Source organism: Malus domestica, chromosome 03 (genome assembly GCF_042453785.1).
Source record: "Malus domestica chromosome 03, GDT2T_hap1".
Lineage (NCBI taxonomy): Eukaryota > Viridiplantae > Streptophyta > Magnoliopsida > Rosales > Rosaceae > Malus > Malus domestica.
The window spans coordinates 24,787,597-24,809,641 of NC_091663.1; the positions used below are offsets into that span (position 1 = coordinate 24,787,597).

The 22,045-nt window shown below is 36.9% G+C and overlaps 1 protein-coding gene across 1 annotated transcript; it reads left to right on the forward strand.

Annotated features, from left to right (window-relative positions):
* Positions 1-1,900: 1,900 nt before the first annotated feature.
* On the forward strand, positions 1,901-7,513 carry LOC103407919 (mitochondrial import inner membrane translocase subunit TIM50). The gene is made up of 10 exons (XM_008346794.4): positions 1,901-2,326; positions 2,717-2,808; positions 3,679-3,715; positions 4,783-4,844; positions 4,962-5,075; positions 5,452-5,556; positions 5,644-5,742; positions 6,078-6,234; positions 6,359-6,461; positions 7,237-7,513. The coding sequence occupies exons 1-10, from the start codon at positions 2,050-2,052 to the stop codon at positions 7,280-7,282; spliced, it is 1,092 nt and encodes a 363-aa protein (XP_008345016.3). The 5' UTR covers positions 1,901-2,049; the 3' UTR covers positions 7,283-7,513.
* Positions 7,514-22,045: the final 14,532 nt, after the last annotated feature.

Below are 22,045 nucleotides of genomic sequence, written 5' to 3' on the forward strand. Positions count from 1 at the left end.
ATATGATGGATCTATAAGGGTGTTTAATCTTTCATGTACAATTTTACTTCAGAATTGCAATAATGCTAATTTCACATCAATAAATCTGAAAAAAAAAGGAGTCTTAACGAAACACTCATGGTACTGTTCACTTTTGACGTTAATGACATTTTTACTCTAAAAAGTCACTCCTGATACTATTCACTTACAACACATTTTTGTCATTTTGGTTAAAACTCAAAGTTTCAAGCTTTTTTCATTAGTTTTACTAAAAAAAAAACTTAGTTATTATAAGTCCCAATTAAAGTTACATGTTGCACATGCTTTGTTGGGGAAGATTATTGTAGAACAATTTATTCTTTTCTAGTTGGATGTTTTGACTGATAATTTTGTAGTATGATTTTTATTTATTCGGCAATTAAAATGTTGAGTTCAATGTATTTGGGCTTGGAATTATCTATTTATTAATTGGAACTTCTCATGAAAATGGTTTTCCACAACATATTTTTAATAAAAAAACACTTGATAATTTTTTTTTGTTAATAATAAGAACAAAAATAAGAGGCCATGACAATATTGTAAATAAGTTAAAAGTGATAGAACTATTATAAATAAGTTGAACTTTGGTTGCAATATTGTGAAAAAGTTAAAGTTTGGAGGATGTGGTAGTATCGTAAAAGAGTTGAAGTTTAGACAGTATCGTAAATAAGTTTCACGTTTGTGCCCATCTATTTCTTCATAATCAATTGTTTCATAAGAACAATTAGTAGCGTCTTGAGAAATAGTTATCGATGCAACCAAATTTTAATTTAATTACGATAATGCCAGATTCTTTTGTGCATTATTTAAGCTAGAAGTCAATGTGGGTAGCAAGTCCTAGCAGATAAGGATGGGGACGGTACGGTGCGGTTCGGTGTGGTTTAATCCTCAAACTGGAACCGAAACCAAGAAATATTAACGGTTTCGTTTGGTGCAGTTCCGCTTAAATTTATTAATAGAATCGTATGATTCAGTTTACATTAGTTCCGATTCGGTTCTTGCCATTTTAAGGTTCTGAATACTAAATCATTTGAATACCAAATCAAATTGGTATTCAAAGTTTATTTGTTTTGTTTCTTTCTTGTTTTGCATGCTTGCATTTAAATACGTTTTATAAAATACGGTTTACAGTTTAATAAATTGAAACATGCTATTGTTTTGTAGCAAATATCTTAAAAATATGTAGTCCTTTGGTGTGATGCCTACTCTATTTGTTCATTCCCCTTGTTTATCTTTTTAGGTACCGAGCTTTTAAGTAAAAATACATTAACCATTCAAAGATCAAGCAAACCCAAAAGACCCAAATCATACGATCAATGAGTCTTTTGTGAAAACAAGAGAGAACCCAAACCTTCCTAAACACACAAAGTAAACCAAAATTCAACAAATTTGAGCTAACATAAACTATATGAAATGATAAACACCCAATTCAACTATTTAATTTAATTAATTATTTATATTTACTGTTTGGTCCGGTTCTAAACGGTTCTACCAATATGAAAATCAAAACCGATATGAACGGTTCGGTCTGGTTCTTGAACCTAAGTTGACTTTCTTTAGTCAACAAGGGATTTTAAAGATTATTTTGTCGCAGTTCAATTCGGTTTAGCAGTTCCACGATTTTTAGGCCCACCCCTACTAGTAGACTCGTTTTTTAGACGAGTCCTGCTAGCATTTCTTAAAGATAAATTACTTCCTCTCAGTCCTAACATTTTTGTGGAATTGGAAATTTTTTTCAGTGTTCAATTATTTATATTATTATATTTAACATATTGGACCGTATTTCGGACACATTGAAAAAACCTACAAGTCGGGAACCAAACAGAGAGTCTCTTGACGAAACTAGAAACAACTACAGGATAACCGACGTACAAATACCCCTGGAAATGTTCATAACAAATTCCATTCCAATACCCAAACAGCCCCTTCTTTCTCTCTCTTTCACTTTCAGTCTCTCTCTCCTCAAAACCCTACTCCAATCCCAAACCCCCACACAGCGATCACAACCAAAACCTCTCTAAAACCCTAGCCATGTCCTCGATACTGCTTCGTTCCCGTTCAATCTCCCGGCTATTAAAGGCCAATGGACGCCTATTGAGCTCCGATGTGCCTTCAACGCCTCCCAAAGAACCACTTATCGGAACCCAATCCCTAATCTCCGATCCCACATCTCCACCTCCGCCTCCACCGCCACCACCAAGCGCTCCGGCTCCGAACGCTTCAAGTAGCAAATCCTGGAACTTCCTCAAGTACTCCCTCATTGGCGCGATCACTGGAGCCACTGCTGCTGTTGGTTATGTCTCGTATGGTATGAGCTATGCTGGTCTGGAAATGTTGGTTCATTTTTGTCTGCTTGCTGTTTTTTAAGGGTTTTGAAGTGAAACTTGATGTGGATTTTGGCTGCAAAGATTAAGAAAGGCTTGGTTTTCGGTGTTTTAGATTATTTCGTGATAAGGAATTTGTATATATCGGCGAATTGATTGAACAATGTTGAATTGCAAGATTTGGGATTTGATTTGGTCGTGATATTTGGGTTTCTCTTTTTTTTTCTTTTACTTTTTGGTTTGTGGAAGAGAAATTTGATGTGGGTTTCTGCTAAACAGGTATTCTCTGTGTTTGTAATATTGGGTTAATGTGGTGGGTCTTATGTTTCTTGGTGAAAGATAGAGTGAATCTTGGATTTGCATTCATTTTGCAGCATACTCTTTGGATGAAATTGACGAAAAGACCAAGGCTCTCCGAGCAGCACCTTCAACTAACAAGGTGGCAGATGATGCGTCTGCTCTTGAAGTAAGTATGACATAGAACTTTGTTTTAGGAACGCAATTACTTAGCTGTCCGCTTGATTTAATAGTGCAGAATAACAATTTTATTCAAGTAACTTAACCTGAAAAAGAGATGAGGAAGAGAAAGAATGTCAGGATTCATTTGTATCGTGATGTGGAACAAGTTTTTAGATGATTACTTTGGTTGTAGTTTTTACAATTATTAATACTTCAAAACATGTTTGATATGAAAATGGAAAATTGCCTGCAAATTTAGATAAATTTAAAACATGTTTTAGATGAGTTTCTGAGAAGAGTGAAAGTAGTCTAAAGCATTTGATTGACATGGTTTGGAAGCAATATCCCGTCATTTTCTTAATATTGAATCCATTCTAGTGGGTTTAATGTGCATCATGTGATTGTCAGACGCATAGGACTTGAAAATTCTTGACCTGTACAGGGGATGTCTTTCAACTGGCATTGGTGTTTGGTCAACTACTTTTGGCCCGGTCATCTGAGCTGACTTTGGTCAGTCCAGTGGGAGGGCTTGAACCATGAAGGAAAGTATTTTGTTAAAAAATGGTCCAAGCCTTTATTTAGGACTGTTTTTCAAGGAGTCAAAACCACCTATCCAGTTTTGGTAACTCTATATGCACCTATTCTATGCTGTAGTTTGCATGAACTGGGTTGCTTATTACTAAATCTTTTAACAGTTGTTAGTTTATGTGTTCTAATCTGTCTGCTACAGAAGACAGATAAGTAGTAGGTTGCATTTAGCTTGCGTTGTATAGGTTGTTGGGCCGTGCTTTTTATTATACATTATATTATCATTATTACCTCCACAATTTGATGAGTCTTCAATAGACTAACATTTAGCGATCTATTTCTTCTGCAGAAATTTAAAAGTCGGGTATACTCTTCTACAATTACAGGTGAGGTCCTTAACTATGCAGTCTGAGAACCTTTTCCAGTATTTTTTTCTATCAATGTTGACTTTGTTGGGTTTTTGGCTCAAAATTAGGATGATGCAATAAATTAGGTTTGTGTTACCTATTTGGTTTTGGTGTCCTATTTGAGTTTGGATTTTGACTTCTTAGTTGGTTTCCTTGGTGGAGAGATTTTGTTAATTACCTATTTGATTAGGATTTGGATTTACTTCCTATTAGGATTCTTACTGTAACCTAAGTCCAATGCACTATAAATAGGACCTTAGGGTTAGTGTGTTTGGAGTGGCTCATTTGTGTGGCAATTTGGTGAGAGTCAATTTGTGAGTTTGTGAGTTTGAGAGCAATTTAGGAGAATCTTCTCCGTTTGTTTGAGTTCTCTACTTGTTTGGTTTAGGGTTTGTAATTTGTGGGATTTGGGTTGTGAGAGTTTAAACATTCTTTTGTAATCTCCGTTTGTTTAGTGAAATTCCTTGCCGTGCTTCGTCCGTGGAGTAGGCTTTACGCCGAACCACGTAAATCTCTTGTGTTAGTTTGAGATTGTTTGTTTTAGCTTTCACCTACGACGTTGATATTTGGTACTTTGTTATAATTCATTTCCGTTTGCTCATAAAAGTACAACAGACTTTTGTTAATTTTCTTTATTTTGGGTCCTGTTATGTAGATGATGCATTGAGTTAACTGCAACCTCTTTTTCTTTTACTTTTGTATTGTAGTATACATATGTTATCTCTTGAGCATATAGTTACCTATTTCATTATGACCAACATTAGAAAATGAATGATAGAACTAGTCATTAATCCTTTGATCCAACTCTTTATCACAGAGTAGTGAATTGTTTACCGAAGCATAATGTCTTTATATATTTTGATGATATATTTTCAAAAAAGTATATTGATTGTACACATTCTTTAGTGCCTACTCCACGCTATAAAGTTTGACAGAGCTCATTTGGTTTAACTTCTCATGGGATGAGCCTGACGTTAAGAAGCAGACAAATTAATTCTCATATTGTTGCTCACAGTATGATGATTGTTTTTTGTTTTATATTTCAGTTCCTGCTAAAGCAGTTGAAGCTTACATTGATGCAAGGAGGACGATTGAAGAACAAATTCGAGTATGTTTTTATTTTCTTTTAACCTTTTTTCTCTGCTTCCGCGTTGTGATTTTGATTGTAACTCTTGTCTAAAGAGCTTATGGTTGTTTGACTCAAATGTTTCGTACTCTCATATAGGGATATACTGAACCATATGCGGAGAAGCTTCTTCCAGATTTGCATCCCATGGAGAAACATGTTTTTACCCTTGTTCTGGATCTCCAGGAGACATTACTATACTCTTATTGGACGGTAAGGCTGGTTGAGGCATTTTTATCTCCAACATAAGACATTGCACTCTTATGCTGGCAAGATTTGGCATGTTCTTAGAAGATTTATTTGGTAGTCTTATGTACATGTTTATGCATCTCATGATTTCTAAGCAATGAATTTTTTCCACATTTGTTCATGTCTTTGTAAAGTGTTCTGCATTGCAGTTTGGTAGTCTTATGTTCATGTTTATGCGATCTCATGATTTCTAAGAACGATTTTTTTCCATATTTGTTCATGTCTTCTTAAAGTGTTCTGCATTACAGTTCAGACTTCAGAGCCATGAAGGGTTTTTTTATTTTTATTTTATTGTTTTGTTTTGGTTAATGACACTCATGTTTCTTTTTGGCATATAAAGCGAGAAAAGGGCTGGCAGACTATCAAAAGACCTGGAGTTGATGCTTTTTTGGAACATCTTGCTCAGTTTTATGAAATCATCGTGTATTCAGACTATTCAAATATGGTATTCAGTATTTCACTTGTACGTTGTCGTTACTTTTTGTTCTCTTGGAAATTACTGACAGTTGTACTGTTTTTTTGGTAAATGTAGTATGTAGATCCTGTAATGGAGAGACTGGACACCAAGCATTGTGTACGATATAGGCTGGGAAAGGCTGCCACTAGGTATCAGAATGGAAAACATTATAGGGTAAGTTTGTTGGGCACTTGTTTCATTACATGATGTTCAATTTCATCTTTTCTGTACCTTTTTGTTGATTTACAGCTTTGAACATGGTATTTATTTTGTATGTTTTGTGGCTCTAGCATTTGCCAATGCAGTATCTCTCTAAGAAAATTGCTATTAACTGTCTCCTGCAACCAATAAGCTTACTTGTGTGCCATGTCAAACCATGAAATAATTGATGAACTCCAATGTGCATTCATTTGAAACCAGTTTCCTCTCTTACTTGGTTAATTCATATTCTATATCTGATTTTGACATATGTGATTAGTAAAGATATGAGATGTAGTTCCTCTTGGCAGGACCTTTCAAAACTTAACAGAGATCCAAAAAAGATCATCTATCTGAGTGCACACGCACGAGAAAATAGTCTTCAGCCTGAAAATGGTGCCGTAATAAAGCCATATAAGAATGAGTTGGATGACACAGCTCTTGTGGATTTCATACCATTTCTTGAATGTAAGTCATCTGTGATTTTCATTTCTTGTAGCACCAGTGGACTTCACATTATTTCTATGTTAAATCAACTCCTGAAGCTTGTGAGAAATGTGTTACCGCCTCATTGTGCTTGGTTTATGTGCAGTTGTTGCCCGCAATCCTCCAGCAGATATTAGGCAAGTACTAGCATCGTATGAAGGGCGTGATATTCCTGCAGAGTTCATTAGGCGATCCAAAGAGCATCAAAAGTAAGTCTTAGTGTTTGTATTTAATTTTGTGAATAAAAAGGTCAACTGTGTCATTTTCATGTTTATTCACTTAATGCTACATTAACAAGTCACTAACACAATAGCTGTTGTTAATCCTCTCCTATTTGTACTTAGAAATCCTAGCATCCTCAATATTAGGGTGAAGTGCCGATTTAGTCACTGAACTATTGCCTCAGTGAAAATTAGGTCCCTGAATTTATTTTTCGGTAAAATAAGTCCTTAAATTCATTAAAAATTGCTAATTTCATCCCTACTAATATATTCAAAGCCATTTTATCCAATTTTTCTTCAACTCAAGTCACTTGACACACTTTAGAGTGAAATACCGTCATTTTTTCGCCTATAAGCCCTTCTCATTTCATATAGGTTGCGAATCTAACATCTAATTTACCCTCCAAAGTTAACTTACACTATTTCTTATTTAAAACTACCAATTTACCCTCCAAAGTTAACTCCATACACTATTTCTTTACGAAAAACTACCAATCTACCCTCTAATGTGTATCACATGCAAGTAACGTGACTTAAATTGATGGAAAATTGAATATAGTAGCTTCGAATATAATATTAGGCATGTAATTGGCAGATTTTTATAATCCAAGGACTAATTTTTCTGAAAAAACAGTTTTAAGGACCTAATAATTTTTACTGAAGTGATAATTTAGGAACTAAATTGGCAATTCACCCTAATTCTTATACTACTGATTTTACTATTGTGTGATGTGAGAATCTGTCTCAATCTATGACATTGCAGGCGAATGCAAGAATCGAAGCAGCAGGGTCGATTTTGGCGACGTTGAGATCAGGAGGCCGAGTCAAGAGTATTGTAAAGACTAGGTGATGTTTTCAAGTACAACCGGCTAACGGATTTTCGAGTCAGTGTTAAAGTAGCTATCGAGAAAGTTCCGGAGAAATGAAATTTTGAATCGATCATAATTCTTTTGCGGCATGTATTTGACATTACAAAGTTCCGGAGAAATGATATTTTGGCGTAAAATTTCTATGGACAGCAGAATTTTGGCTCACAGCAATTGATATTTTGTAATGCCCTGGGAACAAAGGATTTGCAACTCGTCTATTTTCGTCGTTTCCAGCATCTGCTCAATTTAGTCACTCAAGCTTATACGTTGTGCCAGATGGGACTTTGTTGTAGTGACGGAAATCAGTTATGCTTATGCAACTCTGGTGCGGGTTTCATCCTCGCCGCTTCCCATTCCCCAATAACTAACAATTTATGTTCACACTAATCTAGGGTTTTAGACTAACTCAACATACTCGTCCATTGCAGAATTACCAAGCAAAATCATAGGCATGCATCAAATGGATTGGCCCCCAATGCCGATTAACCAAGCAAGATCACTCATGAGCACCATGTAACCAAGTAGGTAGTGGCCCCCAATGCAGATTAAACAAGTAGTCACCCCTAGAATGTGTATGGTCCCCTAATCCGGATTAACCAAGTAAGATCATATCCTATAGTACTAGGTGGTGATCACCCATCACAGATATACCAAGCATGATCACTCATAGGATGTGTATGGTCCCTCATTGTAGATATACCAAGCAGAACCATATACATAGTTTAATAGTGTAGGCAGTGACTACTTATTGCAGACATACCAAGTATGACCACCCTTAAAATACATATGGTCAGCCATCGTGGATATACCGAGCAGAATAGTAATCTATAATACTAGGTAGTGATCACCTATCGCGGATATACCAAGCATGATCACCCCTATAATGCGTATAGTCCCTCATCACGGATATACCAAACATGATCACCCCTAGAATGCGTATAGTCCTTCATCGCGGATATATCAAGCATGATCACCCATAAAATATGTGTGGTCCCCCATCGTGGATATACCACGCATGACTGTAATCTATAATACTAGGTAGTGATCACTCATTACGGATATATTAAGCATGACCACCTTATAATGCGCATGGTTCCTCATCATGGATATACCAAGCAGATAGTGGCGAAGCCATGAATTATATGGGGAAAGGTGATGTGGTAAAAACTGACACACAAATTAAACCCTCTTTTAGATAATTGTAGTATGCGTAAGTAGGGATCGTTCTAGGGATGGATGCTAATCTACACTAACTTGACTCAAAAACTGAAAACTAGACTCAAATACACAAAACTAAGCTAGACTGACTCAAATAACACAAAACAAGCACTAAGGGGTGTTCTGGACGAAAATTGAAGTAAATTGACACGAAATACTAAAGGGGGATACTAAAGGGGGATTTGTTTGGACGAATTTTAAACTAAAACTAAGTAGGTTGCAGAAACAAAGTGAGGGTGGTACGAAACTAAGGTAACTTAAGGGGTGAAAGGCTAGCTAGAGGGTCATTCTCCACACATGACACATATACATACAAATCGATTTCCAGTTATTATTCCTATAAACCATGAATGACAATGCCCCAAATTAATCGTGAAAAGCACAAATTAACTTTCAGATTTTCCTAGATTCATTGAATTGGACTCAGTGACGCAACCAGATTATTCTTATCAAGTTCCCTATATGAACAACATGATAGAGATACATATCAAAGATCATTAAGTTATGTGAAAATCATAAGCATCGACAAGGCATTCATAATTATGAACTGCATGATACTTCTGCCAGGAATTTTACTTAACACAATCATGACTAGTGACTTTTACTACTTGCAAATATAAGTTCATAACGATTAGGTGAAATTCCCTTATATTCTAGCATCAAATCCTTGCATGCAAACTAAGTATGCATCCTTAATCAACACACAAGAACATGTTCTTAATAAAACAGATAAGTAAATCGCATTTACAAATTATGAAACAATAACTGGATGTAATCAATTTATATGAAACATATGATCATGGCTTTGAATTCACCTCTAGCTAAAATGAAATTAGTTCCACATGTTCGTCATAACTAAATAAAAACAATCTAAATTAAACATTGAAATCAAATAAGGATAGAAAGAGCTATGAGATACTCCAGCAATGGAAAATTCGGCTCCTCCTCTAGATGGCAGAATTGGCTCATTTTCTCCTTGCAAGCATGGCTCAAAATCTCTTTCTCTCATCCAGAAACTTGCGGCACTCTCACCAATTTTCTCTCTAAAACTCCCCCCTTGAAAGCTGCGGCAATAACTTGTATTTATAGGGCTAGGGCACGACCTACTTTGTGGTGGAAAAGGATTGAGTTGTTTGCAGTGTTTTAGGACTCCTTAAATCAGATTAGAAGTGGTTGAATGTGATAAGGAATCCCCCTTGCAGCTGGAGATAAGGTAAGATAGAATAAGGATATGATAAGATAAGATAAGATAAGGTTGAGATAAAACAGGACTGGATAAGATAAGGTAAGTTTGGATAAGGATAAGATATGATTAGATAAGGTTTGTTAAGGATAAGGTTTCCCTTTAATTTCCGATTCCTTGTCTCCAAGCCTCACTCTTAATTCTTCCAGATTGTAGCACATTTCTAGCATTATTTAAACACCAAAAAGTCCATCCAAAGTGCTCCATACGCATGCTATCCAATCCAAGTCCAAAACTGCTCCAAATTGCTCCATTTTGCCATTTTTTGTCACCTTTGCCAATTGGACCTACAAACGCACGAAAATAGCTTAAATCACTATAATAAATAGAAACTAACTAAGCAAATGGAAAGAAATAAGCTAACAAAGTCGCATAAATATGCTCCTATCAAATTCCCCACACTTAGCTTTTGTTAGTCTCCAAGCAAAACACACACGAAAAAAAAAAAAAAAAACACAACCTAAACCTTCCAACAATTGCCTCAGGGATTTCCAATGAAATAGACATGTTAAAAATCATTACCCACATAGATTTTAGCCATCTTTACCCTCGAGCTTATACTTAACCGCAGTAACCACTCACTAGCTCGCATTTAATCAATTAAAACAACATTTTGAATGTAGTAACATGCCTTAGAGAATTCACTCAATTCCTTAACGGATATACTCTCTATTTTCACACAGATTTTCTGACTACACTCCTTATACTAAGTATATGTGAGAAGATTGATGTAAACATGTAGACTAGCACTCACATATGTTATATCAAAGAAGGCACCTATTGGAATTATTACTACAAACATGTATATGATCTCATGAACGGAATGCCACTACTTAGAAGCGAGAACCAAGGATTCCATATGCTCGTACCAATTTGAAACACCGCATATTGAATAACATAACAATCAAGATAAAAGTCTAAGGGTTATAATGGGGCTAAGATATTGGCTAACAAAGAAAAGTTAAAGATAAACAAAGGTTCTTAAAGTGATAGTAAGCAAAATAATGAAATCAACACTTAGAGTTCAACTTTTTGATTGCAGAAACCAACTTTAAACACAAAGGGGAGATTCGTACAACATTTAGGGTCAGATTCACACTTTTGGACCCTTTCTTCAACAACCAATACTTGTGAGCTCATTTTCACTTATTTTGAATTCTTTTTTTCTTTCTTTTCCGTTTTTTTTTTGAAACATAAAACATACACACTACTTCACCAGATTCAAAAGAACAAATCCTTCCCCCACACTTATTTCTCTGCAAATCGTAGATCAAAAGGAATTCCCAATAAGTCATGCTTCACTATTCTCTAAGAACAAGGGTATGGATATTCCTATACTAGGCTAGGTAGGGATAATGCAGGCTAACAAAGAAAATAGGCTAAATAAGGCTCAAAAGGGTTAAACCTACAATACATATGCAAGGGATAAGACTTTTTGGCTCTGGTGGTAACTAAACAACTTTTTTCTTTTCTTTGTTATGCAATCAATTTTAAGATTTGAATGAAACGGACATGAGTTCTAGTATTTGGAACTAAATGATGAAAAAGCATTCTAAGTAGCAAGCAAAGAAATAATGAGATCATGCGAGGACTTTAGAAAACAAGAATATCACGGATTAATAACTCTCGAAACAAAGCATAGGCTCAAGTCTCTCAGGGTTGTAGTGTTAGTTTGAGCTCCTTCTTTCAAGCATGTTACAAAAACTGATTTTTTTCTTTTGTGATTACATGTGAATTCGTTAATGACAACTACAACCAAGTATTAACCAAAGAGCATATCAAACTTCCATCCATGTTTGTAACTTTCTTTAACAGTCATGCAATTAAAAACCAAATCCTCATTATTGTGTTGGAAGATACCCTAAGACACAAACAAACAAAAACGACTCCTTTTGGTATTTTTCTCAAAATTTTTTGATTTTTTTTTCAAATTTTCGAAAATTTTCAAAACACACACACACACACACACACTAAAAAACAAAAGTGAGTAACAACATTAGCAGTGATAGGTGATGAAATTCAAAGAAAATTCATGAAAAGCAATCTGTTTACCCCCCATGCTTAAACCAAATATTGTCCTCAATGTTTCAAAATAAAACTTAAACAAGAAAGCAACAAAAGACGACTAGCAAACAAGACAAGCATGGCAAAGTAAAAAAATATAAAGAGAAGGGTAAAGGAACGCAAATCTAGTTGTAGGAGCCGGAGAGTCCAAGGTCTCTTTATTCGAACCCATGGGTTGCCTCCCAAGAAACGCTTGCTTTAACGTCTTCCAACTGGACGATACCTCCATTTAAGCTTTAATAGGGCCTACGGCATGGAGGGGTACATCCTCCATGACACGCTCCTCAAAATACTCATAGTACAGCTTCAAACGGTGTCCATTCACTTTGAATTCGTGTTCTGTCTTTGAAACTTTGAATTTGGACTGCACCATAGGGAAAGACATTAGTAACAACAAAATGACCAATCCATTTAGAACGTAACTTACCTGGAAACAATCGAAGGCGGGAGTTGAAAAGTAGCACTTTCTGCCATACAGAAAACGTTTTACTTCGAATCATCTTGTCATGGGCAACCTTTGTTTTCTCTTTGTAAATGTGAGTGTTCTCATAAGCCTCATTCCAAATTTCCTCAAGCTCATTCAATTGCAACTTCCTATGAAGTCCAACGGTATCAATGTTCATGTTGAAAATCTTGACTGCCCAATGTGCACGATGCTCCAACTCAACTGGAAGATGACATGGTTTCCCATAAATGAGCCGAAAATGAGACATTCCAATTGGTGTTTTGTAGGCTGTACGATATGCCCACAATGCATCATTCAAACGCAAGCTCCAATCCTTTCAAGTTGGTCCAACTGTCTTCTCCAAGATTTGCTTGATTTCTCGGTTAGAAACTTTGGCTTGCCCACTTGTTAAGGATGATAAGGTGTCGAAACCTTATGTGTGACATTACACTTCTTGAGCAGCGCCTCTATGGTTCGATTGCAAAAATGGGAACCTCCATCACTTATAAGTACTCCTGGCATTCCAAATATGGCAAATATGTTAGTTTTGACAAAATCTGCAACCAATTTGGAATCATTAGTACGGGTGGCTTTTGCTTCCACCTATTGCGAAACATAATCAACCGCAAGTAAAATATAATTGAAACCATGAGATAAAGGAAAAGGAACCATGAAATTGATGCCCCAAACATAAAAAATCTCAACAGAAAAGATAGGGATCTGCGACATTTGATCTTTTGAACCTATGTTCCCTGTTCTTTGACAATGATCATATGTTATGCAAAAAATTCTAGCATCCTTAAATATAGTAGGCAAATAAAATCCACATTCTAAAACTTTAAGTGCTGTCCTTTGAGTACCAAAATGACCCCCACACGCATAAGTGTGACAGAAAGTTAAAATTGAATTGAATTTAGAATAATGCACATACCTATGAAGAATTTAATCAGGGCAATATTTCCACAAATAAGGGTCATCCCATACATAAAACCGTGCATCCTTCTTAAGTTTGTCATGTTGGTGCTTGTGTAGGGTATTTGGAACTTGTTTAGACACTAAATAATTCACAATATCAGCATACCATGGCTCACTTACCTTGATGACCAGCAGCTGTTTGTCTGGGAATGCCTCTGGGATAGGTAATGGATCTTCATCATGTACCAAACGACTCAAGCGGTCAGCTACTACATTCTCGCTTCCTTTCTTGTCCCGGATTTCCACGTTAAACTCTTGGAGGAGAAGCATCCAGCGAATAAGCCTTGGCTTAGCTTCTTTCTTTGTGAGTAAGTATTTCAAAGCTGCATGATCAGAATAGATTATAACTTTAGTTCCAAGTAAATAAGAACGAAACTTATCTAAAGAAAACACAACAATAAGGAGTTCTTTTTCAGTGGTGGAGTAGTTCAATTGAGCATCATTCAAGGTTCGAGAAGCATAGTAGATGACATGCGGCTGCTTGTCATTTCTTTGTCCCAAAACGGCCCCTAATGCATAGTCTGAAGCATCGCATATAAGCTCAAAAGGAAGGCTCCAATCTGGTGGAACAATGATAGGTGCCAAAGTGAGCATCTTCTTGAGGTGATTGAATGCCTTCTCACATTCATCATCGAACACAAATAGCACATCCTTTTATAAGAGTCGGCAAATGGGTGTTGAAATTTTCGAGCAGTCTTTGATAAAATGCTTAAGAACCCTATGCCGTCCAATGCAGGTAAAATTCGTTCAAATTCATGTCCTTCTAACCCTATTCCACCAAATGTGCCTTTTACTAGCAGGTTTATGCAATCAAATGTGCCAAAATTTGATGTGGTATTCTTAGGGGGCTGCAACAAGGGTTGTTCTTCCCTTGCCGTGACTCTATCCTCCTCATCTTCTTCTTGCTGCAGCTTTTTGTCCTCTATTTGGCTTTGTTTGGATGATTTTGGGTTAGTTCCAATCTCCTTGCGACTTCTCAAGGTAATAGCCTTAGTAGTTTCAAAACCTCTCTTTGGATTTACAATGGTTGAACTAGGAAGCTTGCCTTGTTCTCTGAATTGTCCCATGAATTCTGCCATCTGCCCTATTTGATTCTTCAATTCGCCCACCTCATTGGCTTGATTTTGTAAGCCCTGTGTCAAAGAAGTTAGTACTTGAAGAATTTTATCATTATCCATTAACGAACCTAAATTTGGTTGGGCAGATGGTGGGTGAGGCTGTGGTAGTGCAAACGGCCTTTGATAGAGCCCAGGAGGTGGCTGTCTATATCCGCCTTGTTGTTAAGTTTGAGGTTCCCTCCACTTCATATTTGGATGATCTCTTCAGCCCGGATTGTAGGTATTGGAGAATGGGTCATTCCTTGGTTGATTTTAGCCTTGATAACCTATAGCATTGACACTTTCCCATCTTCCATTCTCTACCAATTGAGGACATTGATCAGTGGGGTGTCCTTGCATAGAGTACACGCCACAAGCACTTGTTTCTTGCACCTTGGATCCTTCAACAACCTGTGATAGAAGAATAGAAAGATTAGCCATTTGAGATTGAAGTTTTGAAATAACACTTACCTCATTAACTTGAGTTTGCCGCGGGGGGGGTCTCTTTGTTCAACTCCTTCATATTGTTGTGCATTTAAGGCTTGATTTGCTATCAAGATCTTTGCAGCAACTGGTGTTTTATCAACCAAAGCACCACTTGCCGAGGCATCTAGCATTTGTCTCTCAATTGGAAGTAGTCCTTCATAGAAATATTGAATTAAAAGCTGTTCCTTCCTTTGATGTTGGGGACAAGATGCAACTAAAGTCTTGAAACGATCATAATACGCTGGAAATGATTCTCCTTGGCCTTGTTGGATTCCACTAATTCTCTTCCTCAAAAGAATGACTCTTGACGTTGGGAAGAATTGCTCTAAAAATGCTTTCTTCATACTTTCCCAAGAAGTGACGGTTCCAGGTGCTAATTTAAAGAGCCAATCCTTAGCCTTTTCCAAAAGAGAGAATGGAAAGGCTTTCATCTTCAAAATATTGCCATCCGCGTTGATTGGTGTCATGCTCGAGCACACCACTTCAAATTCCTTCAAATGCTTGTTTGGATCTTCCATGGACAACCCATGGTATTTGAGAATGTGATGCAGCAAACTGGACTTCAATTCAAACTCATCGGTCTTGCCTTGAGCTCCTATAGGGTATTGAATGCAAAGAGGGACGACATTGTCCAATCCCGAGGCTGAAAGTTCCTTAATTGTTAGATTGTCTATAGCCATGTCTTGTTCCTGTTCCTCTTCTTCAAATTCGGATTCAGAACTAGAACTAGGTGGATTGGATTCTGGTTGCTTCCCTTTCCTTCTCAAAGTTCGTTCAAAATCGTCGTCAATTTCCAATATATGCTCACAATCAGGTTGAGAACTTCGAGTCATAAACTACTACCTAAAACAAAGAAAAGAAAACAAAATAAAATAAAAAACTAAAGAAAAGAAAACACGAACAGAAACAAAGGGGAAGATTAGCAATTTTGCTAATCCCCGACAACGGCACCAAAATTTGATGTGATAAAAACTAACACACAAATTAAACCCTCTTTTAGATAATTGTAATATGCGTAAGTAGGGATCGTTATAGGCCGGGTATTAGGAGGGATGCCATTCTACACTAACTTGACTCAAAAACTGAAAACTAGACTTAAATACACAAAACTAAGCTACTGACTCAAATAAACAAAACTAAGCTATTGACTCAAATAACACAAAACAAGCACTAAGGGGTGTTCTGGACGAAAATTGAAGTAAAATGACACGAAATACTAAAGGGGGATTTGTTTGGACGAATTTTAAACTAAAATTAAGTAGGTTACAGAAACAAAGTGAGGGTGGTACGAACTAAGGTAACTTAAGGGGTGAAAGACTAGCTAGAGGGTCCTTCTCCACACATGACACATATGCATACAAATCGATTTCCAGTTATTATTCCTATAAACCATGAATGACAATGCCCCAAATTAATAGTGAAAAGCACAAATTAACTTTCAAATTTTCCTAGATTCATTGAATTGGACTCAACGACGCAACCAAATTATTCTTATCAAGTTCCCTATATGAACAATTTGATAGAGATATATATATCAAAGATCATTAAGTTATGTGAAAATCATAAGCATTGATAAGGCATTCATAACTATGAACTGTATGATACTCCTGCTAGGAATTTACTTAACACAATCATGACTAGTGACTTTTACTACTTGCAAATATAAGTTCATAACGATTAGGTGAAATTCATTTATATTCTAGCATCAAATCCTTGCATGCAAACTAAGTATGCATCCTTAATCAACACATAAGAACAAGTTCTCAATAAAACAGATAAGTAAATAGCATTCACGAATTATGAAACAATAACTGGATGTAATCAATTTATATAAAACATATGATCATGGCTTCGAATTCACTTCTAGCTAAAACAAAATTAGTTCCACATGTTTGTCATAACTAAATAAAAACAATCTAAATTAAACATTGAAATCAAATAAGGATAGAAAGAACTATGAGACACTGCAGTAATGGCAAATTCGGCTTCTCCTTTAGATGGCAAAATTGGCTCATCTTCTCCTTGCAGGCACGACTCAAAATCTCCTTCTCTCCTCCAGAAACCTGTGGCACTCTCACCAATTTTCTCTCTAAAACTCCCCCCCCCGAAAGCTGCGGCAATAACTTGTATTTATAGGGCTAGGGCATGGCCTACTTTGTGGTGGAAAAGGATTGAGTTGTTTGCAGTGTTTTAGGACTCCTTAAATCAGATTAGAAGTGGTTGAATGTGATAAGAAATCCCCCTTGCAGCTAGAGATAAGGTAAGATAGAATAAGGTTGAGATAAAACAGGACTGGATAAGATAAGGTAAGTTTGGATAAGGATATGATAGGATTAGATAAAGTTTGTTAAGGATAAGGTTCCCCTTTAATTTCTGATTCATTATCTCCAAGCCTCACTCTTAATTCCTCCAGATTGTAGCACATTTCTAGCATTATTTAAACGTAAAAAACGTCCCTCCGAAGTGCTCCATATGCATGCTATCCAATCCAAGTCCAAAACTACTCTAAATTGCTCCATTTTGCCCTTTTTTGTCACCTTTGCCAATTGGACCTACAAATGCACGAAAATATCTTAAATCACTATAATAAATAGAAACTAACTAAGTAAATGGAAAGAAATAAGCTAACAAAGTTGCATAAATATGCTCTTATCAAAGGGGCTGAATTTAAAAGGGTAAAAGATTCCAAAAATGACATGTCCCAACCCTGATATCCCTACATACCAGGGTAGGCATGTGCTGGCCGACACTCGAGGGTGATGAAGCCATTTTAAACATGCATGCCAGTAAAGAATAAGTAATTAGAACGATCATGCCAAAGCAGGAATGTGTTCAGAGCATACACCTGTTCATCACTCAAAGTTAAGGAGACTCCAGGAAAATATACGAACAAGGGAATGATATCGATACCGAGAAGATTCGAGGATACCTATGCTATAGAGTCCTGACGCCAGGATTATATACCTCAATCATAACTCCTGAGGGGGCACAAAAATAGAAAAGGTGAGTTGACGAAAGTTTATAATAATACTAATAATAGGAAAACCATTTCTATTTCTGAACATAGTAACCCCCTGTTTTGAAAACACATATATAATACTACATATAGGTTTTATGAAAAACCCTAGCATGCCATACAAAACATTTATAAAACATGTACGTGTAAAATCATGCTCAATAATGCTGAAAACGCCGCGCGAAGGCAAATCCGTAAATCTCATCGATGATGTACTCAACTAGGGGTATCATAGTCGCTCGAAGGCAGTACTTGTCCATCACCCGAAGGTGAAGCTATATAAAATAGCATACATCCACACCGACACTAGCCGTGGCTAGTGAAACTGTCTGACACTGCTTTCGGCAGTGAAGCTGGGGGTATGTCATATATCATATCTCACTCCTCCTCATCAAATGTGTCCTATGGCCATAGACATCTATACCCATGGTGTGCGGATGTGCCATATGATAACCCACTAGGTAAGTACCAAAAACATATCTCAAAATCTCGTATCAAACATCAGAGCTCAAAAGCTCAAACCACATCTCAGAAATCCATGATAAACCATAATCATAAATCCATAATAAACATATACGTGAATCCATAGAATTTCATAACTAAAAATCCAATGATTCATAACCTTTAGTAATATATAAATCCGATAAATCATAATTATTCCGTAAAAGCAATCTAAATAAATTATAAGTATGAAAATCCGTAAAACATATTATAAATCATGCTCCATTCATAAAATATGCAATGCATGCTAGGCTATCACTCACAGATATTTTATTGCCCGATAGCCGCTCGAATTAGCTTGAACGGGATCACTTCCACCGATGCACCTAAATGCACATAGAGACCATTTAGTAAAACTCTACTAAAATGGTCGAATTTGGGAAAACAGACGGCGGATTCGGACTCGGCATGTCGAGAAACCTAAGGAGGGACCTCGGGTTCACCCCATGCGCCACCACGGGGAGGCGGCCGGAAGGCACGCGCCGCCGCATGTGGCGGTTTCCGGCGAATGGAAACCTAATTTTTCGACTAACTCTAAAAATTACCAAATTTACAAGCAAGTAGATCTCAATGAGAGGAACAACTTTCATACCTGGGCCGAAGTCCAATTCGGTCAGGAAACACCTCAAATCACCCTCGATCCGCTAGAACCCTATAAATGGGTACTTTCTAATTCGTCCTCAAATCGAACTCCGACGCCCCAAAACTAATGGGTGGTGGTACTTGCAAAAACGGCGAAGTGTCGCCGATCTCCCCACGGTGCTACCGGTGCTATCCCCATGAAACCAAGACAAAAAACTATTGGGTTTGTAGTGGAACTTGAAGAATAAGGGTCGTGGAGTCGAGTGCAGGTGGTGGCAAGCCTTGGATCACCGGAAAAATGACGGAAAAATCAACGGAAACGGTAATCAAGAACCGAGTCGCGACATGGAGCCGGGTCGAGGGATCTGGTGCTTCTCATTCTTTCTCCCTTCCCTCCTTTCTTTCTTTCCTCATTGGTGACTATCTCCTTTCCTCCTTCCTGATTAGGCAGCACCCCCTTCTTTCTTTTATTTCTCTTCTCTCCCATTTGTCCATCTTTCTTATTTCTCTTCATTTCTTTCCATCCCAGCCACAAACGTGGCATTATCTCACAGCTCCAACAAAATCTGGAGCCTTCCAGATTTATGGTCAAATGACAATTTTGCCCTCGACTTCGTTTGTTAATAAATCCTTCGTTATAACTCCAAATTACGTTTTGTTTGCGCTCACGTGTTTGTAACGACGAGTACTACAAGGATACGCCAAGAAAATGGATCTTACATGACACGACAAGGTGGTCAACAAAAGTCAACGTTTTGCCTCGGAGGGCATTTTCGTAAATTTACATATTAAAATTATAAAAACTGTAATTTTTGGGGACGGGTCGTTAGAAAAAAAATTTTGACAACTAAATCCTTTTAGATAATGGACAATATTAATTTCGTTCAACACAAATTTAGACTACCGAATCCTTTTTATATACTCTGATCCACCATTACAAACCAATAGACATTATCGATGAACTTATAATTTCAAAACCCATTTAATAGAGAATTCAGTAGCAACAAAAATTAGCTCGGATATCAACTTCCGCTCAAATATAATCTCTCTCTTACAAAAAACAAATGGACTATCAAAATATCAACAAGTTGTAACTATCCCAATAACAAAAGGCTCCATTAGTAACCGAGTTGAGAAGCAAAAAACGACACCCAAGATGATAGATATGGGTAGAGCTGGCAAAGCTCGATGTTACACTGACCACAAAATAAGAGCGCACTCGAGTCCCGAAATAATGGCAAGATAACACTGTAGAAAACGAAATCCCCTAGACCAAGTTCAATACCTTTGTATTGAACATTTTGCTACCTCCCCTTCATCTCTATTACCCTCACTTTCCTCATTCACTACCTCAACATCAACAACGGTATACTCATAATTACCACCATGTTCATTCCCATTTTGATTCACATTGCCCCTGGAAATTGATTCGTCAGATAATTCTTTGAGGCATTAAATCAAACACGTGGAATGTGTATAAAGTTTAGCAAAAAGCAGTATGAGAGATAGATGGAGGAAGATTATCAAACACCTGGAGATAGGTGGAGGAAGACTATCAAACTCTGCTGGTGACCCACTCCTAATTTCGTTGTTTGACGACGAAACATCAGACGCCTAGAGTTTCAATATTAACTGATCAATTATGCAATTGGGAATCCCAAATGAAAAAAAAATATCAAATCTTTCAACCCGAAATTGCTCATGAAACACAAAATTCAAATACCCAGAAAACCCATTTGTGCAAAAACTAATTGAATTAGAAAAGAATGAACCTCTGAGCGTTATGTGCTTTGATTTGTTCTGGAAATAGGGGAACGAGGTGAAAAGGTAACAGGCTAAAGGCTCACACGTCATCCCACTTACTTTTTTTAGATCACAAAATGAAACAGCGTCATTTTGCTTAAGGATTTAAAAAAAATAAAAAATTAACACACTCTGTTGTAGCAGCAGAAAACCAGAGAGCAGGCTGAGTAACTATCACTTCTGACATGACCAGAGGGGTAGAAACCACGACTCATAGGCTTGATTTCCGGTGAGGATAGGGGTGGCAAGCCCTCCTTGCTCCTCTGTAGCTTTGCCAGTGGAAGCAGAACCATAGGTATAGAATAGTCTAACAGCGTAGGTAGTGATCACTCATCGCAGATATACCAAGCATGATCACCCTTAAAGAATGTATAGTCCCTCGTCACGAATATACCAAGAAGGACCATCCATGTACCACATTGCTACATGGTGCAGTCACATCATCACACATCACACCTCCTACTTCAACTCAACACCTATGATTTACATGTGAGTAAATACACTATCAATCCCACGTGACTAACCAAATATATTGTCATACAAACATATAAGTTCTACATAATACTTCTAATATGGTTTCATGCTCGTCTTTCATACTAGCAATCACACATATCATTATATCATCTAGAAGTTCAATAATCACATAAATTTCAGTAAGGTGCCAATCACATGCAAACCGAAGCATACATCCCTTAGGATGGCTCGCTGGCCAAGGTAGACCCACTAGGCTCTATGAGATATCTAGTAAGGTTCATTTCAGTATTTAAGAACGATTCAGAACATTTTGACCAGAAGTCAATCCTTAGTCAACGGGGTTAACGGTATGGTCAACAACCCTAGTAATCTAATTCGGAGGATTGGAACGTTAGATTTCCGTTATGTAAATTTCTAAGGTCCTCATATAATGCGTATAGCAACATACTATAATTTCATAATGATCCAACGGTCAGATCCTCGTATACTACAAAGGTTATTAATCTAAGATTATTCAATCCGGAAGATACATACATCGGATTTATGACCTGTAAATTTCTAAGGTCCTCTCATAATACATATAAACAACATACTATATTTTCATAATGATCCAACAATCGGATCCTCGTCTACTACAAAGGTCAAGTGGTGGCCATTTACGAAACTATGATCATACAACAGAATCATGCCAAACGAACAACATAAGTGAATTCAGGGCATGAAACTAAGCATAGAAACACAAGGTCAGTTTTTTGTATCCATTAGTTCAGACTATTTATACAGAAACCAAAACTAAAAA

Bases quoted from the DNA above. Each gene is read 5' to 3' on its own strand.
- LOC103407919 (XM_008346794.4), top strand. From the start codon at position 2,050: ATGTCCTCGATACTGCTTCGTTCCCGTTCAATCTCCCGGCTATTAAAG. The intron at 3,716-4,782 runs GTGAGGTCCTTA...TTTATATTTCAG, and splicing joins ATACTCTTCTACAATTACAG to TTCCTGCTAAAGCAGTTGAA. The intron at 6,462-7,236 runs GTAAGTCTTAGT...ATGACATTGCAG, and splicing joins CGATCCAAAGAGCATCAAAA to GCGAATGCAAGAATCGAAGC.